Source organism: Camelus bactrianus, chromosome 18, assembly GCF_048773025.1.
Source record: "Camelus bactrianus isolate YW-2024 breed Bactrian camel chromosome 18, ASM4877302v1, whole genome shotgun sequence".
NCBI classification, from domain to species: domain Eukaryota; kingdom Metazoa; phylum Chordata; class Mammalia; order Artiodactyla; family Camelidae; genus Camelus; species Camelus bactrianus.
The window spans coordinates 17,667,299-17,685,281 of record NC_133556.1 but is presented as its reverse complement, the minus strand read 5'-3'; the positions used below and the strand labels follow the sequence as shown (position 1 = coordinate 17,685,281).

Here is a 17,983-nt window from a genome sequence, read left to right as displayed (position 1 = left end):
AATATTTTCTTTAAATTGCTTCGTTGACTTCTTTTTCTTCTCCTTAGCATTGCCCTAAGCAATCATGTATGTGATGTCACAGGCTTGATCTACCAGTTATATACCTATTTTAATATATCCTAGGAGAATGTATTAAAAGAAAAATAATTTTGTTCTTGGATTGTCAATAGTACAAGTACCATATTTTGTGAAAAGCTGCCTTGAAGATCTTACACTCACATGACAATTTAGTACTTCAGTTACCATTGTATTTCTGAGAACATAAAGTCATTTTTTTGTGTATATCTGGAAGGTACAGAAAGTCTCTGATCTTCCCTCTCCCTTCTATCCTTTCCTTTAAATGAGGAATGTGCTCAACATTTCCTGTATCCCTAAAAATATCTTCTGTGATCTTGACCCTCCCTTCTCTATCCTTTACTCACTGACTGTATCCAGAGAATCAGACTGCTCTTTTGAGATTTGCTGCCTCCACTGCCTCCTCACCCGCCCATGCCTTATCCTTTTGCGTTGTGACTTCTCCCCTCAGCAACTTGTGAAACACCTGTCTCTCAGGTTACCAGTGAACCCCTAGCTCCTCACTCTCCAGATCTGAGCACAGGGCATGGTGGCTGCTTATGGAGGGCAAACATAAGGGAAAGGAATTGGGACTAAGATTGGAACCCATACCTCATACTGGGGAGAAGTCATCACTTTTATAGTAACTACTCATTGACAGACCTAATTAAGGATTTGTCCATTCAACAAATATTTATTGAGCATTAACTATGTGCCGGGCACTCTTCCTGGTGCAGGGGAAATGGCTGTGAACAAAACAGACAAAAATACCTTCCCTCATGGAACATACATTCTTGTGGTGGTGGTGACGGTGATACTACCAAGCATTCTGAGTCCTTACTATAATGCCAGGCTTTGTTGTAAGTGCTTTGTATGTATTGGCTCACCCTTATGCTGTAATGTAGCTACTATCACCCCCATTTTACAGATGCAGAAGTGTGATGCAGGAAGTTGAAATAACTTAATAAAATCGCACAGCCAGTCAGTGGAATCTAACAGACCAGTTTTGGTTTAGATACATGTGTTCTTGGGCTCTTGATTGTTTGATACTTAATGCATGCATTTCTAGTCTCAACAGTGGTCCCCTTGCCATGTCACCAGACATATTCTAGGAGGTTAACTGATTTCCCCCCTTATTTTCTCATTTTCCCCTCTCTTCTCTGTCCCTCTGAGTGTAAGCAGAGTTTGTGTGCCTTGTTTTCACTCTGAGCCTCTGCCATTAGACAGACTGCATGCCCATTGTGATGGGAGATTCCAGATTTTCAGTTCTCCCTCTTCACTCTGTGCCTAGAGGTCACCTATCTATGTGCCAGTGCTCAGTGGAACTGTGAGCCGTCAGCAGGGGTTCCTGGGAGGCTCCAACTTCTCTTTCCTAGCTTCTGCCCTTCTTACTCCTCTGCAGGCTTCAGCTCGTGGGATCCTCCAAGTCTTGGGGGCATCTCTAGTGTGTGTGATAACTCCCCAGCTGGTTCCTTCTCAATCATCAATTTCTATTTCTTCTAACCCTCATCCCCACCCTCTGCAATTCCACTCACCCATCTCCATTTTCTTAAGCTTTTATTGAACTCATACTAATTGCCAGGGACCATGCTTTGGATTTACATGCATTACATCATATTAATTCTCACCACATCTTGCAAGGTAGCTACTGATATTAACACTATTCGACTTACATGGGAATTATAAGTCAGAGAGGTTGAGATGTCTCCCCAAGAACACACAGCTGAAAGGAGGCAGGACCAGGACTTGAAATCAGGTTCTGTGATTCCCGTTGAATCACAGTTGCCTCTTTCCATCTCTAACAACACTCTTTTCTACTCTGGGGGCCACTCATCACCACCAAACTGCTAGTTTTTTCTTTTTTGAAACAGTTTTAAAACTGCCATAAGACTTTTGTGGATTCCTCCTTAACAGCATGAATAAAAAGTTAAAAATTATATCTTATGACTGCACTCGTATAAGGGCAAATAGATTAATATTGTATGTTAAAACATTTTCTTCAGCATAAAATTTCATTTTTTCCCCTTGGGATTCTAACAGAAATGAAAACACTTTCACGAGCCCCTGAAAAGATCATGGTCCCTCAGAATGCTTGAAGTTGGCTCTGTTTGCTAACACCAGTGCCCCACAGCATCCCTCAGCAACCTCCAAGCTGTCTCCCCAAAAGCTGCCAATGTGCTTAACTTGTGTGTGTTGTGGGTTTAGGCACAGGAGAATAATCCAGAGCTTCAAGCCCCAGACTCCAGTGTCTTCTGCTGGATCCAAGTGCAGCACTGAATTACCATAGGAAAAAAATTGCCTGAGAGGATTAAAAGGCAGTTGAGTTCATACCAGTAACAAAGGCCTTTTCTCAAGTCTTGGAGCTCCCGTTGTGGGAGTCTATCCTAATTTTAATCTCATTAGTGGTATGCATTCACACGCACATATATACATCCATACATTAGAGGTGGTTATATAATCCTGCAGACAAAAGCTCTTCCCTTTACTTCAACCTGCTTCGCTATCTTCCTGCACCATATGGTGCATCCTTTTATCATATGGTTCACAGATAGCTCAGTCTTTGCTACCTGTTCCCTTAATCCTCTTCCAGAGAACCTTTTGACATTTGCTGTCTGATCTTGGATTCCTGCCTTCTCTTTGGTTCTATCCCAATTACGGCAGCTTCCTCCCAGCCCCCAGTCTTTTGTAGGCAATTCTGACTGCCATGTATTTTTGCCAACTCATCTTCCCCAGTCCCAGTGAGGCCCTTCCGCTTCCCGAAATTTGTCCGGCATCTCATTAGTGAAGCGACTTACTGCTCTTCTGTAGCCCCTGCCCTCACCCCTCAGAAGATCATAAATTACAGAACAAGAAAGCCTCAGTAAGAGTCTGTTTTCCCAATAAAATTAATCATTTCAGGGAAAGTGAAATATCTGGAATTCAAGTTTGATTATCCAGCCAGAGTGAGTAAAGGGAGGATTTATTGGAAAAAAATGGCATGTCTCTGTGTATCGCTCAACATCCAAAAGCTAGAGTGCAGCCGGGACAAGGAGGCTGCCAGGAACCAGCAATCATCATCTCCACCTTGGAGACCCCCAATCTGCCCTCCTGGCTTCTTGCTGATGCCTCACCCTGTGGATGTGCCCCAGCACTACCCCCCTCAGCCTTACGTCACGTCTCAATTCTCAATGGCTGATTCCCAAATCTAGAATTTTAACACCCTGAGAAAGAGAAGCTGATGGGGCAGTAGGACTCAGGGATCATGTGATCCAATTAGCTGTGGCCAAGGGGACAGGTCACTTTTCCAGCCAGCCATCAGGAAACACAACAGGAACGGACTCTGAAAAGCAGGTGTGAGATGGGCAGTTCCTCAAAGAGAAGGAAGAAAATGCTGGTCCGGAAATACAAGACAAAGTGTTTCCTTTAAGTCTGTATGTTCTTCAAAATGTTGCCTTTGGGAAGTCTCTGTGGAAAACATAATACAGAGTTAATTCTAGTCCTCTTATTAAAGGACCAGGTAGAGCCTATTAACATGGAAACTCTGTCTCAGGCAATAATTCATGGCCACAGGTCCAATTATCGTGCCCCCATTGTTCACCCTCTGCGTATCCATCTCAACCGCATCTTTATGTGCCGTTTCAGAAATTCTAGTTCTGTTAAGATGAATCCCTGTTTACTAACAGCATAACCCGTAATCTTTCTACTGCAAACACGAGAGCAGAGACCTATAGATTATAATCATCCAACACCCACGGTAAATATTTTGGAAGTCCAAGTATGAATGGTTAATGTAATTAAACATGCCATAGTTTGTTTCAGTTCCCCCACCCCAGCCCCGTTTCATATTATCTACTGACTTCATTGAAAATCGCTGCAGAGATTGATAATATATCATGAGCATTGGGAATGTGTCCATGTGCTTTATATGCATCATTTAATATTCACAATGATCTTATAAGGTGGGTGCTGTAATTATCCCCCTTTCACAGATGAGGAAATAGAGGCTCAGAGAGGTGAGAGACTCCCAAATTAACGCAGCAGTGGATGCAGGTGCAAACACAAGGAGTCTCATTCCCAAGTGCACAACCACTACACCACACAGCCTCTGGGGCACTCACTGTGCTTCACGCCCGCCTTGGAGAAAGCCCGCTCTCTATTAGTCTGGGACACCAGCCCCAAAGGGAGGCTTTGTGTGTGCACAGAGCAGATCAGATTATAGAGAAACAGGCTTCCTTTGTGCATCTAATTGTTGGAATGAATGATGGGCCCTTAAGGGTTTCATTGCATTTTCTTTTGGTAAAAGGCATCAATTATTGGTTTGTTTTCCTGGGAATTGTCTAAAAAAAAAAAAGTCAAATCTACTTTTATTTTAACCATCTAGCTTTGTCAAATATAATGTATGATTCAAAGAAAATTGACTAACTGAGCATACAGGTCGTCAACATTGATTTGAGCTCAACAGAATTAGTAACTTGAATTGATACCCATCAAATTCTACCACATCAATTCTGTGATATTAATAATTAGAAGTGATACAGCCCAGAGTTTTGAAATAGTAGTTCTCTGGCATTTCTTATTGCAACCCAATCAAACAATTCAACATTTCTTATTAAATCCAACTAAATGTCTTCATTTAAAACACAGGAGCTAAGCATTTCAGGTTTAAATCTTATTCCCCCCCTCCTTCTTCCCAGCAGCGACTGTGAGTCATTCCTTCCATGGGTGTAGTGACATTTGCTTAACAATAGCAAGTCCACAGGAGCTAGAGATGACTAGGCTAAAAGTACTTTCATTCTAAACTTCATTTCACACTTGCATTGGCTTTCTCTGCTAGTGGGCAAAAATTTGAGTTGATTAAATCTAGTGTGTGCCATGGCATCATTTTAAAGGACTTAAATCTTAGTAACACCTGTCAACCCGACCTCTGATCTGAAAATTCATTTCATCTGTCACGCAGTTCCACATCTCCCCCGTGATCAACATCCCCCCACTCAAGTGGTACATTTGTTACATTCGATAAACCTACACTGACACGCCATTATCACCTTAAGTCCGCAATTTACGTTAGAGTTCATTCTTGGTGGTGTCCGTTCTGCAGGTTTGGACAAATGTATAATGACATGTGTCGACCATTATAGCATCATACAGAGTAGTCTCACTGCCCTAAAAATCCTCTACACTCCCCGTATTCCTCCCTCCCACCCTCTACCCCCTAGCAACCACTGATCTTTTCACTGTCTCCATGGTTTTGCCTTTTCCAGAATGTCATATAGTTGGAATCATACAGTATGTAACCATATAAAGAGGTTTTATTTTAAATATGGAAAAACCTTACATAAGAAATCATGAAACAACCAAGTTGTATCGTCTGAGTTGATCTGCACGCTCAGTACGGCTGCTCTTTTTTGTCTTGCTGACTTGGAGATTGTATTCACAAAGTGATTCAGTCCTCCCCAGATCCACACTATTAACTCCCAATTAGCATCTTTCCCCCCACTATATCACTTTTCAGTTTTTCCCGAAGTTCTTCTTCAGTTTGCAGGTCTACCCAGTAGCTTCTCCAAAGCGAGCTATTAGAAGCCAGAAACCATTTGTAGATGGCTAACTTCCAGTTTGCTGCTAGAGGCAAATGCATTTGAGTCCACTCAAGCCACATGATTTTCTATTCAATTAGTGTGTCCACCATCACATATAAAATTTAAACACACATATGTGTGGATATATATGCTTAGAAAATGTGATCCAAAGTTCAAACGGTAACAATACACTTTGAAGAAATAAAATTAGTGACTCCAAGATAAGCTAGAACATGTTAGGACATCTTCATGTCTGGTGAAAGTCGGGAGAACCTCAAAAGGTAAAGAATTCATCAACTGTGAGGAACGTAGTGTATTGAGTTCTTTCTGGATGTTCTTGTATCACTGAGCCGCCATCATGGCCCTGTGAATTGGTGGACTCTTGTCTACAGTTACTCCCACATCCACCTACAAGATCCCTTGGCTGGAATGGCTCTGCCCCTCATTCAAGGCCTCTGGTTATCAAGAGTGAGTGGCTTAAGCCATCTCTTCACCCCTGGCCCAGTATGAAGGAGGGCTTTGCCGGAGAAGATGAGGCTGTGAGGGTCTGGAAGCCAGGGCGCGTCGTCGCTTCCCCATTCGGAACTTTAGAAGTTCACAGATAGTCCGCTGATTGCACAGGGAAGTCCTGTTGCACTGAGCATGCAGCTCCCTGTGGGAGAGTCCTCTTAGCCTCTCCCAGAGGGCTCCTGCCAGCCCCACCTCTAAACACAGGCAATGTGACCTTGCCTTTCCTTCTGGGCTTTGTATAAGGATCTCCTGGGAAATGGATTTTGCAGAAATTTCGGTCTATTGCTCTGTTCACGTTTCTGCCTTTCTCTTTCTCTCATCTGGAGAATGTGGGAAGGAACCAGTATATCCACAGAAGGAGCTGGAACATCACACTCATTCTCTGTATTTATGCTTTCACTTCAACAATGTGGCTTCTGTGCCCTGGGCTCTGAGCTTTACCGCCATTATGTCACTTGCTCTCAGAGCAACCCTGTGAGGGAGGAACTGTCATGATGCCCCTTTTATATGTGGGGAAATGGGACTCAGAGAGGTTGAGTAACTTGCCCCAAAACACACAGCAAGCACATGAGAGAGTTAAGCTCCTGGTTCCAGAGCTGAACTTGTACCTGCTGTGATTTTACAGTTCGAATTAGATGTAAACTCCCAGCTCATCAGACTCTGTCAATGTCATAATCTCATTCTTACATCCAAGAGCTTGTCCGGATACCTGCCACGTTGTAAAAGAGATGAGGGTGTGGGTGCTAACCTTCATTTTGTAACCTGACCACACCCGAGTCTCTCAGAATCCTACTCCTGAGTGGGTGACCGCCCTTGGAGGAACAGTGGACAGTGTTTGCCCAGTGCTCCAGCCTCTGATTACAACACCATCCTGACGGCCTCTTGCCAGCTCACCACCTCGTCCTCCCCCAGGGCAGGCCAGGCCTGGCACAGGAAGGCCTCAAATATTTAGAAGATTTGGATTTAATTGGTCTGGAGTGTGGCCCAGGCATCAGCTTCTAAAAGCTCCACAGGGAATTCTAATGTGCAGCCTGGAGAAACAGGAGCTCAGTACAAGTGAGCAAGGGAAACCCACGGAAAGGATGGGAGAGGGGAGGAGACCAGATCTGCCTTAAGACTGAGAGTCGAGCTGACTAAAATTCTCTCTGCAGGTCTTCGGAGGAACTGGGTAGAACCCAAGCAGGAGACAGTCCCAGAGGGCAGGGGGGCCTTCAAAGAGATGCAACCCTATAATAGATTCCATCAAGCTCCTAGAGAATTAGCCAGGAGTCATTTGCAGGAGACCTGGTTAGGGATGGTGGTGGCTTAGATCGGGAAGGAGGTTGGATATAGCGTGTGTTTTGAATGTAGAGCTGACGAAACTTGTAGGTGCATTAGGTGAGAGAGGTCAGACAGAGAAACTGCGGGAGGCTCCATTTGGCTTTGGGCTTTTGGGAAGTGTCTGTTGAAGCTGGGGAAGTGGGGGGTGCGGCCTTTGGCTCCTAACCTTCTCTGCCCTCTCGCATTAATAGGGACGTGACACCCAGTCCCCTCAGGACACGTCTCCTTAGCCAGTCGAGAGCTGGAAATCGGTGCTCTGTGCAAAGGATCGCAGGCAGTCCCCTTGGTCGTTCTCAGACAGGATCGAGGGGATGATAACCACTGTAGTGGATGGAATTGTCTCCCCTCCATATACATTTTCAAGTTCTAACTACTGAGATTGAACTTGACCTTATTTGGGCATAGGGTCTTTGCAGGTGGCATCAAGTTCAGATGAGGTGTGACTGGATGAGGGTGGGCCCTAACCCAATGGCTGGTCTCCTTACAAGAAGAGGGACAGAGACCCAGGGAAGAAGGCCATGTGAAGACAGAGGCAGGGACTGGAGTGATGTGTCCATAAACCGAGGAACGCCAAGGATGGCTGGCAACCGCAGAAGCTGGGAGGGAGGCCTGGAACAGATTCTCCCTCAGAGCCACTAGAAGGAACCGTTCCTGCCAACACCTTGATTTCAGACTTCTGGGCTCCTGAACTGTGAGAGAATAAATTGCTGTTGTTTTATACCTCATAGTTTCTGGTTCTTTGTTACGACAGTGCCAGGAAGCTCGTGCAACCACCAGGCCCTAAGTGCTCATCATCTATTTGTCCAGCGTGGTGCTGAGTTAAGGTGTGCACTCTGCATACTCGATCCCCCAGAGTGCCCTCGGCACCAGCAAAAGATGAGCATGGTCAGTGTCCCTGTTTTATAGATGAAGGACGTTCATTAAGGCTCAGAAAAGTGAAGTGAGTTTCTCAAGGTCACGCAGCTGGTACGTGGTGGAATTTGGACTTATACCAGGTCTCCTCGTTGTCAAGTCTCTGTCCTAATCATGATGCCATCCTGTGCCATGGTCAAGGGCCAAGGTTCCAGGCACATTTCGCCATTTGGTTTCACCAGGAAGGTTCATCTTAACAAACTTTCCACCTCGGAGTCCCAGGGCTGCTTTCCTCCATTGTAATCTGCTGTCACTGGAAGCCACTGCTGTTCATCACATCTCTCCCGGAAGATTCTTGGGTAGCAGATGTGGCTTGGAATTTGATAAGAACATCACTTCAACACAGCCTTTCAGTCTGTTTGGAATCCTCACCCTGGAGCTGGAGGGACAGCTGAACAAACAGCCCACGTCCTCAATGTGGGTATTAACTGAAGCAGGAGCTCCGGAAACTTCGTGAGACAACTAGTAAAAAAAAAAATCACGTCGACTTAAAGGAACATTTTAGAACATGACCATCGCCCTGGCTGATACTGTGGCTATTTTTCTACTGTTTTCTGCTATTGTACTGACACTTGAGGGTGCAGGTGGAGGGAGTAAGGTCTTCTCAAGCCGCTTACTGCTGGGAAGCAGGGCCACCTCGGTCCTGTGTGTGAGCGTCTCACCACCTTGCATCTCACCTGGCATCATGCCTGGCACAGAATTCCCGACAGAGCTGGTGGACTAGATGGATGCACCAGAGTCGTGGCTGCAGCGCTAACTCAGACCAAGCTCATCTCGACGAGTAAATGAATGGTTTGTTAGTGGTTGTATAGGAAATGGAGACAGGACATAACTGTTCCACCCTTGACCGTGAGTTAGGCCACAAGGGCCAAAACCTCAGCAAGTGGGATGGGCAGGAAAAGGAGAACTGGGCCAGACCTGGAGTTGAATTTGAAACGCCCAGCGGTAATTTGCAGATGGCGCAGCCTCACAACGCAACACTTGGTACTCAGGGCTCGGAGAATCAGATGGTGTGTGGTCAGGAGTGTGGACTTTGGAGACAAATGATCTAGAAGGATCACTTCCTAGTGGAGTGACTTTGGACCACTCACCTAACCTCTGTAAGCCCTGGAGACAGTGGCAGTACCTACACTCACATCTGTGTGGAATTAAATAAGACAATACACAGCGTCAGTAAGGAGTCAGGGTGGTTATCATTATCACCTCCAAACTCATCACCTTCCCAACATTGGCCAGTCCGCCCAACATTGCCTGTTCTCTCCCTGACAGTAACAGTGGGCTCTTTCCTTTGAACATCACCTATTCTTTGTCCAGTCACCCCACCTGGTGCCAGTGCTCCTCTGTCTACTGGAGATAATCATTTGCTGCATCTCAGAGATCTGGGAGTTGGCATCTGGGTTTTGAGTTCCAGAACTTGAGAGCTCACTTCTGACCATAATTCTAGGCCTGGGTTTATGGATCCAGTTGGTCTAATCCTAAGGGAACACAATTCACTCCCCTTTGCCTGGAATATGCCTCCCCCATCTCCTCCTTGCTAGTCCCAGTAATGCTTCAGGTCTCAGCTTAACCATCCCCTCCCCAGGGCATCTTTTGCTGGCCCACCAAATCAGGTTAAGTCCTCCATGTGAACACTCATGGGGCACTGTGCACTTCTCTTTCAGGAGTTTAATCATAATTGAATTGGAATTATTTGTGCTAGTGTGGGAGCTTCCTGAAGGCATTGTCATCCCACATCCCCAGTGCCTGGCGCATCCAGACAGTTTATTTATTCATGTTTACTGAATGAATAAATGAATTGGCCAGCCTTCCAGGTCCTGGATAAGACAGGGGATAAGATTTGGAAGGCAAAATGAATTCCGTCTATGTTGCTGGTCTCAGTTGAAGCCTTTTAAAGAGAAAATTGATTGAAAAGAGGGTGCATAGCTAAACGCAAGAAATGAATAGAGTGAGGTTGCATCAGTGCACATTTGAACTCAGAGGAATCTGTTCTAGTTGCATGTTTTTTTTTTTTTTTAATTGAAGTATAGTCAGTTACAATGTGTCAATTTCTGGTGTATGGCATAATGTTTCAGTCATACGTATATATGTACATATATTTGTTTTCTTTTTCATACTCTTTTTCATTATAGGTTACTGTAAGATGTTGAATATAGTTCCCTGTGCTATACAGAAGAAATTTGTTTTTTAATCTGTCTATCTAGTTGCCTGATGCTGCATAACAAATCGTCCCCAAACTCAGAGATTTAAAACAACACCACTCGTATGTTATTATCTCTCATGTTTTCTTTGGGGAGGGAAATTGGGAATGCTTGCTGGTTGGTGGGTGGGGTCTGTCCTGCATTAGCTGGGACTGGAGCACCCTGTGCTGTCTGGGCACCCAGCTCTTTGTGTAACCTCCAGCCCTCTCCACATGGTCTCATTCTATGGCCTCAGGGCTCCAGAGGCAGGTGTTCCAAGAGAAACTGACAGAAGTTACTGCCTCCAAAGTCACAAAGAATTACTTTCACTATATTCCGTTCATTGAAGCAGCCACAAAGGGCTGCCCGTGTTCAAGGGGAGAGGGCACAGACTCTGCCCCTTGATTGAGGAGTATCTAATATTTATAGACATGTTTTGAAACCACCACAGAGTATCACTTCCTTCATGATATGGGGAAAGCTCTCTAGAAGCTCTCAAAAGCTCTCCAAGGGCAGAGAGATTCCCGCTGAAAAGGAAAGCTTGATTAGAATATAAAGGAGCAGAGCTCCCTTTTCACCCCTTGGTAGTGACTGCTGAGAAAGCATTGGGAATCTCAGAATAAAAGGATTCTCTCTGTTTTACCTGTGGACACCTCCTAACTCCCGTATTAAATGAATCAGTTTTGATAGTTCCTCAGAGTCCCTCAGGACAACAAATTTAGTGATGAGAATTGAGGGGAGGGGAGGCGCTTGTTAAAATCCATATTCACAGGGCACAGTCAGAGCTTCTGAATGAGAGGCAGCACTTGGAATCTGTCTTCTAAACACATACCTTGATGTAATTCTGATATGGACCAGAAGCACCGTCCTTTATAAAGAATGGAATTTGCCTTGTTTTAAGTCATGTACTGACCTGATGCTACTTGGCTTCCTGAAATTCTTATTTTTATTAAGAATTTGAGTTCCTCAAGCAATAATTTGGCCTTACAGGATCTTTAAGAAACAGAAATCCATTCAAGCTAATATAAATAAAAATAATAACTTTATTGGGGGCATGTGGAGGTTTCTATGGAAACAGCCAAGCCCCGTGAAGGATTGGAACCAGGAACTAGAAAGCAAGGCCTTTGCTCATTCCCTGATCTTCTTGCTTTTCCCACACATCTGGTTCATTTTTTTTGCCTGCATGTGAAAGGACCACCCTAGGCAGGTCTGTGTGTTTCTCTACTCAGGCCCTAGACTGCCTGCTTGGAGTATGCTAATCAGACATTCTTAAACAAGAGAATCTGATTGGCTCAACCTAGGCCAGTTATGTACCTCTGGTCCAATCAGCTGTGGCCAGGTGGGTCCCCTGCCCAATCAGAAGGTTCTTTGTAATAATGGAGCTGGAAGAAATGAAAAGTATGCCAGGGTCGGTTTCCCATTAAACTGCGGCCACTTTTGATAATGTAGTCACTGTCATTTTTTTCCCTGACCGTGTTCTAGAACAGGGGTCAGCAAACTACTTGTACTGGTCCCACCGCCTATTTTTATAAATAAAGATTTATTGGAACACTTGCGTGTGGGCTGCTTTCCTGCTACAGTGGTGGGGTTGAGTAGTGGATACAGAAACTGTCCCACAAAGTCTATGATATTTACCATTTGGCCCTTTACAGAAAAAGTTTGCTGGTCCCTGCTCTGGAGCTTGATTCACTTCTATCTCTAAATTGTTACTAACGCTTCGTGTGTGTCAGTTCTGTTTTCCTCCAGCCGATACAGGGGAATTTTCCAAAGTTTGCTCCTTTGTATACCACTCGCAGAAGGTAAGGGGTGCCCTCTGGTGCTGGCTTATCTCCCCTCTCCCCCTGGGGCTTAGGATAGCGCTAGGCACTGAGAACCTTCACACATCCCTGTTGATTGACTGAAAAATAACTATTGCTACAAAGGCAACAGTGTTTTCTATAATGTGCGAAGTGTGTAGTATTGATGATTTACAAGATGATTTTAATTTAGTAGTTGAGGTTTTTTTTAGGGGGCACAAAGATGCAATATGAAATAAAATTAAATCACAGCATGATAGGGTTATTCTCTGTTTCCTCTTAGTCTTTCTAATTACTTGAACCAGAAAGTCTCATTTGATGACAGTATGCCATTAATAGCTAACATTTGCAAATATCATTTTTTTCCTTAAACAAGGAAAAAACACAGGGCCTGGCTTGGAACCTTCAGCAGTCAGCAGTCTCTGGCTAGGATTTCCTCGCACTGCATTGCTTTTATTTATTTTTATGCTCATCTCCCATTTATGGCTCGTGATACTGGCTTGCCAGTAATGGTGGTGATATAGTTTCCTTTTCAGATAAATTTAGTTAAGTAAAGATGTGACTAGACTTCAAAAATACGAAGTAAATACCACTTTAGGTGGTAGGAAAAAAATGTGAAAAAGCCCTGTGCATGATTGATCGAAGTTTGGGAATGTCTGCCCTAGAGTATCTGACATAGATACAAAGCAGTCCCAGGGGCCAGAAGGAGGAGTGAGCCGTTTGGTTTAAGTGGATAATTGAGAGATATAGAAGAAGGTAACTTCTGAGCTGAATCTCTGATTCTCTGATCGGTGAGAGAATGTGGAAGGACACTGCAGGCAGCAGGAATAGAACAGCCAAAGGAAAAGAAAGAACAGGTTGTGGTCATGGAATTGTTTGGTTTCTGGAGCCACTAGGGGACCTGAAGTATTTGAGTAGCATGGGCAGATCTGCATTTTCAGAACAATCGTTAGCTCGAGCAGGTGAATCTCTCAGCCTCAGTTTGTTTATCTGTAGAATGGGGGTAACCGGAACAGATGTGGAATGTCCAGTCCTGCCTTTGGTGCATGGGGAAATTCCCAGCCATCTGTCCTGTTTCTCCTTCAGGACAGGGACTGAGATGTCTTATCACGATGCATTGACATTCAGGGTATGCAGGGCCCCTCCTCTGGATTCTCGGGTGGTGGTGGGGTGGGGTGTTTACAGGTATTCAGGATTGTTAGTTGGTACCTTGACCAGTGCTGATGGGGCAGTGGGGCTGTCCATACTGGAAGCCAGCTCAGCACTGAGCCCCTCCTGTGTCCCCTGGGGTCCTCTCAGTTGAAGGTCTGCTTTCACCCACCTCCAGTCCCGCCACCCTTTCGCCTCTGGCCAAGTCACCTCCCTGCCTTCTCCCTGCACTTGCCCCAGCCACGGCCTTCTTGGGAATCTGAGAGCAGAAAATCCCTATCTCCATTCTACTCTGTCTTAGTGGAGCCATTGCTTCTGCCTTGGGGGAAGGCTAACGAAGGAGAAACAGCTCTGGGTACCAGTGATAGAGCAGAGGGAGATGGGAAATAAACCCAAGATGCACATCACCCTGCCACGCGAGCGTGGGCTCTGCCATGAGGATCAAGTAAATGCCCGGCCGGCAGGACCTGCTCAGCTTGGTAGCTCTTATTTCTGTGGTGAGGCTTGGGGAGGAAGAGGTTGGGAAGGTCCTCTTGCTGTGCGTCAGGAGCTTTCTTCCTAAGGGCTCCAAATTCATGGGTCTGCGTTGCCCATGGCCACCCCTGATGAGAGGAAAGATGAGGAGGGAGGAGACATGCCTCTGTGTGGGCCGGCGAGCTCAGCCAGAGCGTCCAAGCAGGTGTCCAGTCAGGGCTGTTCCGTTAGGGTAGGATGTGTCCAGCTGCCCGCCTGCCCAAGGCTTCCTCTGTGCGTTGCTCCCTCTGGCCCCAGGCTTCTGTCACCTTCCTTGGTCCTCTAGCTGAGTCAGGTGTGAGCAGTTCATTTCCCCAACCACCTCAACTGCTTGAGGATTCTTCTGGAGCTCTCGGCAAGTGGAGTGTTTAAAGGCAGAGAGACCTTGAAGTCAGGTAAACCTGAGTTCAAATCCTGGCTCTGTTCCTAACTGAATTTGTGGTGTGACAGGCAGCTTACCTTCCCCGAGCCCTCGTCTCCTATGGAATTGGGCTTTAAAAAGAAAAAAAAAACTAATTAATTTATTTAAAAACTTTTATTTATTTATTTACTTGAAATTGATACACAATTGATACAATATTCTATAAATTATAAGGGTACAATATATTGTACAATATTGTACAATATATCTGTGTAGCTCATTTTATACATAATTGTACTTCTTAATCCCCCACCTCTGTATTGCCCCTTCTCCCTTGAAATGGGGTTCTCAATGGTACCTACTCCCTAGGGAAGACCCTAAGTAAATGAGAAATAATAAGTGAAAACCACTCATTGTCTGGTGCATGGATAAGTGCTCAAATTGTCATGGTGATTGATATTATTGCCTGCAAAATAGCTGACACAGTGCATACAGTCCATACTTACTTCGGTCTGATTGCTTCTTCCTCCAGGAAGCCTTCTAGGAAGCCCCCAGACCAGGTTAGGTCTCGTACCATGTGGTCCTGCCCCGTGCTCCCTAAGAGGCTTCTGGAGAACAGTACCTGCTGGTCACTGTTCCCTCTGGCATAGTGACAGCCAGTAAAAATAATGATGTGTCACGAGCCACACTGATTAACATGCTCTGATTGCGACCACAGCTGCATGGAAGGGAGCCCCAGCACAACAGGAGAGGATGTTAAAATATTACATTAATCATCCCGGTAATTAATGTCCAAAATCTTCCTTCCTCCCTGGAAGGCAGGGTCAGAGAACGTGCCTGCTCATCTCTTGACGTTTCCCCAGGGCTTAACAGGCTCTTCATGAAGATTAAATAACTGAAAAATAAAGGAACAATTGCCCCAAATGCAGTCTTATCAGGAATTCACTCGTGCTTTCCGTCCCCAAATACTTACTGACCATCTCCTGTGTGCCAGGCCCTATTCCAGGTTCTTGGGCTACACCAGTGAGCAAAACAGGCCAAGATCCTTAAAGACACTTGCCCTCGTGGGGTTTATATTCTAGTCACGTTTGGTTGGGCATTGATGCGTATCCCAAAGAGGTACCCCAGTACCTGCTCGTGGCTCTTGGAACCCTCCTCTGATGAATTTTTATTTAATTTGAGTTTTTTTAGTGATATTTTTTAAACTGAAAGTGTAGTTGATTTATGATGCTGTGTTAGTTTCAGGTGTACAGCTAAGTGATTCGATTCGTTCTTTCCCGTTATTGGTTTTTACAAGATTCTTTTCAGGTTCTTTTCCATTATAGGTTATTACAGGATACTGAAGGTAGTTCCCTGTGATCTACAGCAGGCCCTTGCTATTTATCTATTTTCCATATAGTAGTGTGTATCTGCTAATCCCAAACTCCTAATTTATCCCTTCCCACCCTCTTCTACCACCCCAGGTAACCATAAGTTTGTTTTCTGTCTGTGTGTCTGTTTCTGTTTGGGAGCCATCCTCTCTTTATTGGGTGTGAAGTCTGTGGGAAATGTCATGTATCGGATCGGCATCCACACAGGGCGTGTGGACACAGCTTGGGGCAGATTTGAATGCACCTCAGCTGCCTTCCCCTGGCCCCTTCGACGGCGCTGACCTGCCTTTTCTTTCCCCAGGTCATGCTCTCAGAGCGGAAGGGCACCGATGAGCTGTACGCCGTGAAGATCCTGAAGAAGGACGTGGTCATCCAGGACGACGACGTGGAGTGCACGATGGTGGAGAAGCGGGTGCTGGCCCTGGCCGGGAAGCCGCCGTTCCTGACGCAGCTCCACTCCTGCTTCCAGACCATGGTAACCTGTCCAGGGGCCCGGGCCACTCCACCTCTGGGGCTCGCCAGGCTTTGGCCACAGCTGTCCCAGCAGCGGCCACCCCAAAGAGACCCCTGGGCCCTTGCCATCCTAGAGCCAGGAAGCTGCTGGGCCCGGGGACCGCTGCGGAGAATTTCCGAGGTTGACGCTGAGAAGTGCGCTCCCCGGAGGCAGATGCTGTTTCAACAAAGATAAAGGAACTCAGGCAATTGGTTTTATAACCAACAGAGCGGGGCCTCCCTCTGGCAGCAAGAGGTGACTTGAGGACAGGAGCTCAGGACTTTCAGTCTCACAGTATGAGATGGACCAGCAGGACTTAGAGCTGGGAATGAGTACAAAGGTCTTCATGGGGCCCCCGGGAGGGTTGCGGTCGGCCCTCCAGACCCTTTGGATAAATGCATGAGTTCATGCTGCAGGTTACGTGGACCTTGGAGGAGGGGTTGCCTGGGAACACAGCCCTCAGAGAACCCCGGGGCAGGGGGCACAGCCCGGGCAGGGGCTAGTGAGCTCAGAGCCAGGCTCCTAAGAAGAGAGGAGGGCATTTGTGTACCATCTGCTGTTGACTGTGATTCTAACTCTTATCTGTGAGAGTAAGCGATGTCCCTTCAAGTAACCTTTTCCCTGTTCAGACTAGACCTTGGTCTCTACCTAAGGCGTGAAGGGTGGCAGGGCAGATTCCAAATGCAAAGAGATACAAACTTAATTCTTGCTTTGGGAGCTTCCAAGGGCCAAAGGCTTAGTGTCTTGAAGATGCTTTAAGGGAGCTTTGAGATTTTTTTTTGACTCTTTCCAGTTCTCACCTTACATCTTGATTTTACAGCCCAACTCCCCCACGTGAAATGGGACGCTATTGCACATTGCATGTGCTTTAAAGCTTCGGACTTCCTCTCTTCCTGGACGTCACATCCTGTGCTCTGCTAAGTTAGATTGAGTACCCCCCAGCCTTGAAAGACCAAGAACTGGGTTGGGGGTGGGTTTTCTCAGTGCAGACCACACACCAGGCATAGAACTGGAAGGGTGCAGAGCTGGAACCCGGCTCCTTCCCTGTTCTAGGTAGTCTCCTGATGTACATTGGGGTCAGAGAGACCTGGGTTCAGATCCTGGCTTTGTCATTTTCTGGCTGAGTGGCCTTGGGAACACCTCTCCGGGCCTCAGTCTCCTCATCTGTAAAATGGATGCGATAATAGTAGCGACGTCCAGGGTTGCCGTGAGGAGGAAATGAGATAACACATGAGAAGCATTTAACACGGTGCTTGGTACCTGATAAACGTTCATCAGTGTTGGTCATCCACTTCACAAACGTTCAGCATCGGCCTTGGCCTTGACCAAGTGCTGAGGAATAGAGCGGGGTGCGCTAAGTCCTATTTCTGAAAAGGTTATGGTCTTAGAGCAAAGGAAACAGACACAGGGATAATTACAAACCAACGCAGTAGAAGCTGTGACCACAGAGCCGACAGCGGTGAGCAGGTTTGCAGATTGTCGCCTGATCGCCATCGGGACATCGTGTTTTTGGTGGAGGGGTGACTTTTTGCTGGGGCTAGTTCCCCAAACCCCTGACGGTCTCCCTACCACAGACCATGGAGGCAGGGAACATTCTAGGAAAATGGGTACAGCATTCCCTGCAGGGGCCTTGGCCCACCAGTCCCTTGTTGGGATCTGGTGGTGACAAGGGACCGTGAGCTCCATTGCAGGCAGAGTAAGAGCTGGAATCATATTCGCCAGCGTGTACAGCCTGCACCACCGTGCAGGATGGTCCCAGGTAGTTTGAAGGGC

At 46.1% G+C, this 17,983-nt stretch overlaps 1 protein-coding gene across 2 annotated transcripts in view; it reads left to right on the top strand.

The window, feature by feature from the left end:
* The window catches only part of PRKCB (protein kinase C beta), a 297,660-nt gene that overhangs the window by 226,925 nt on the left and 52,752 nt on the right, over positions 1 to 17,983 (top strand). For both annotated transcript variants that reach the window (XM_074346195.1, XM_074346196.1), the window contains exon 10: positions 16,019 to 16,192. In XM_074346195.1, coding sequence (XP_074202296.1) covers positions 16,019 to 16,192 — 174 coding nt within the window. The remainder of the gene's footprint in view (positions 1 to 16,018; positions 16,193 to 17,983) is intronic.